The 2,355-nt window shown below is 41.4% G+C and overlaps 1 protein-coding gene across 1 annotated transcript; it reads left to right on the forward strand.

Annotated features, from left to right (window-relative positions):
- The first annotated feature begins 431 nt into the window (after nt 1-431).
- On the forward strand, nt 432-1,136 carry LOC149231242 (transcription factor IBH1-like 1). The gene has a single exon (XM_089376240.1). It carries the CDS (start codon nt 455-457, stop codon nt 1,028-1,030), a length of 576 nt encoding a protein of 191 aa, XP_089232366.1. The 5' UTR covers nt 432-454; the 3' UTR covers nt 1,031-1,136.
- The last annotated feature ends 1,219 nt before the right edge of the window (nt 1,137-2,355 follow it).

Below are 2,355 nucleotides of genomic sequence, written 5' to 3' on the forward strand. Positions count from 1 at the left end.
TCACGTGCCTCCCTACAATAAAGATGTAGGAAACTACGTAACGCTATTTTATAAATAGGAATCTGCCTCAATTTAGGGCGTAAATACAGGAACAGAAGACCTAAATCTCCCTTACAGGAATCTTGAGAAGCCCGAAATTGCTATGCAGATTTCCTGTGTCATGGCGGATCTTCGCGGCAAGCCAGCGTCCATGATGCGCTTGCGTTGTCTGGCCGGTGGTGGAAATAAATGTCAGGGGATGGGGACGCCTGAAGTAAGGCCAATGCGACACGGCGACGGCCTCGCATGTGATCACAAGTTCTACGAACGGGCCCTACTTTGCAATGCACTCCTCAGTGCATGAACCCACAGGTCTCCTCTCTTTAAATCGGCGCAGAAAGGGGGGCCTCAGCAGGAACGTCACAATTGCAATAAAGTTTTGCATGAGTGGTAAAAGTATCATCTGTAATTTGCCATGGAAGAGCCTTATGGAGGTGGGAAAGAGGGAGCACGGAGGGCTCTTTTCCAAGGGAATTATTTGTGCAATCTGGTTGCCTTGTTTCGCCGCGTGAGATTCGAACGGGCGACCGGCGTCTGTGCGCGAAGTCGGGCGGTAAAATTGGCTGCGGATCTGTCCATGGCCATGACGAGAAGATGTCGAACCCAGTGGAGCCGGGCGATCGTTCGCAAATACGTTTCCAGGCTCAAGAAGACCCGCGGCCAAAAGCGAGTATTTAAGTGCATCGGGAATTTGCAGAAAATGAGATCAGTGTCTGTTAAAGCAAAGCCCTTGAAAACGACCGCTGCTAGCAAGGAGCCAGTTAGTCGGCTGAGGGGAGCGCCGTCATGGTACGAGGAAGAAGAACGCACCTCGGCTTCACGCATGCAAAGCCTGAGGTTGCTCGTCCCAGGAGGCCAGCGGCTGGACACGCCCGTTTTGTTAGAAGAGACCGCGGACTACATCGTGGCGCTTAAGATGCAGGTTCAGGCCATGCAGGCACTCGCAAACTGCTACACAAATTCGAGTGCTCATGCTCCTTGTCATGTTTAGGAACAAAGTCGCAAGGTGGTCATACTCCTCGGAAGGCATTTTGCAGGTGATTAGTTATATCTATATTTCTTGGAGAGAAACAAAAACATGGGGGCGTTTGAAAAGACACGGCCCATTAGTGAAATTGGATTTCCGTAAATCTTATTTGTATTCCATCATGGAGCCTAATCTACTGTGGCTGCTCCTTTGGTTGTCCCTGGTTAATTCTGCTGTTTAACTCTGTAAATGTGTGTACTTTTTATGCGACATGGTTTGGGTAGGAAATATTTAGGTTTGGTTTGGTTTGAGTCCAATTTTTTTATAAAGTTTGCTATTAAGGTTTTTTATATATATTTAAGATAAATTTTAAGATAAAATAATAAGAAATTAACATAATAAACATGAAAAAAAATGTTATTATAGACCTGCAAATTGTAAATATAAATTACAAGCTTGAAAATTATAAATATAAGTTACAAGCTTGAGTTGTGATATGAGGTTATGAGTTGTGACGTTGTGATGTATGAGCTTTGTCAATGGCTATAAAGTTCAGTGAGGTTCCAGAAATTTGAAATTTTTTTTAAAATTCACCAAAATTTCAACCCAAAATTAAAGTTACAAAAACTTTATTTAAAGTTAACCAAAATTCAAATCTCAAAATTTCACTAACAAAACAAAATTGGCCAAAATTCGAACCTCAAATTAAAAATTCCACCAAAGTTGTGATATAGCTTAACCCTTCGCTTCTAACAAACTAAAACTCCACATTTATGATGAACCTTGTGACACAGCGTACCTTTGGCTTCCAACAGACTAAAAGTCCACAGTCAGGATTTCTCCGTGTCTTCTGAAACCTTTGACATGTTATATCCAGTGGAAATGAAGCATAAATGTATAGGCATGTCTTTTTCTTTATTGTGCGACAGCGAATGTTCGGTATGTGATTTGTGTATGAGAGTTTTCTTACATTGTCTCTCTGCGTTTCCATATGAATCTGACAATAAAATGTAGATCCGCGGTGTGTAAGCAAGATGATCATTATTATCAATGTCCCGAATTATATATACAGATACAGAAATCTATTTCCAATCTTCCAACTTGCCTGTCCTGCGCCAGTTAATGCAGAATTCTTTTTACATCATCGTGTATTTAGGTTGACGTGCCTTACTTTTGTGGATGATGATAAGAGCAGAGCATCATCTTATCTTTTATTGTAAATTCTTGACGGATGTATTTATCAATATGACATGTAGTAGATTTTTACGGATTGTTTTGCACTTTCTAAAATACTAAATTAAAGTTGTCGAACGTTCAATCTTTTTCCCATGCGGGAGGCGTTCAAAACG

This window comes from Pinus tabuliformis, chromosome J, assembly GCF_031772625.1.
Source record: "Pinus tabuliformis cultivar Carrire ecotype Pingquan chromosome J, CPIR1, whole genome shotgun sequence".
Lineage (NCBI taxonomy): Eukaryota > Viridiplantae > Streptophyta > Pinopsida > Pinales > Pinaceae > Pinus > Pinus tabuliformis.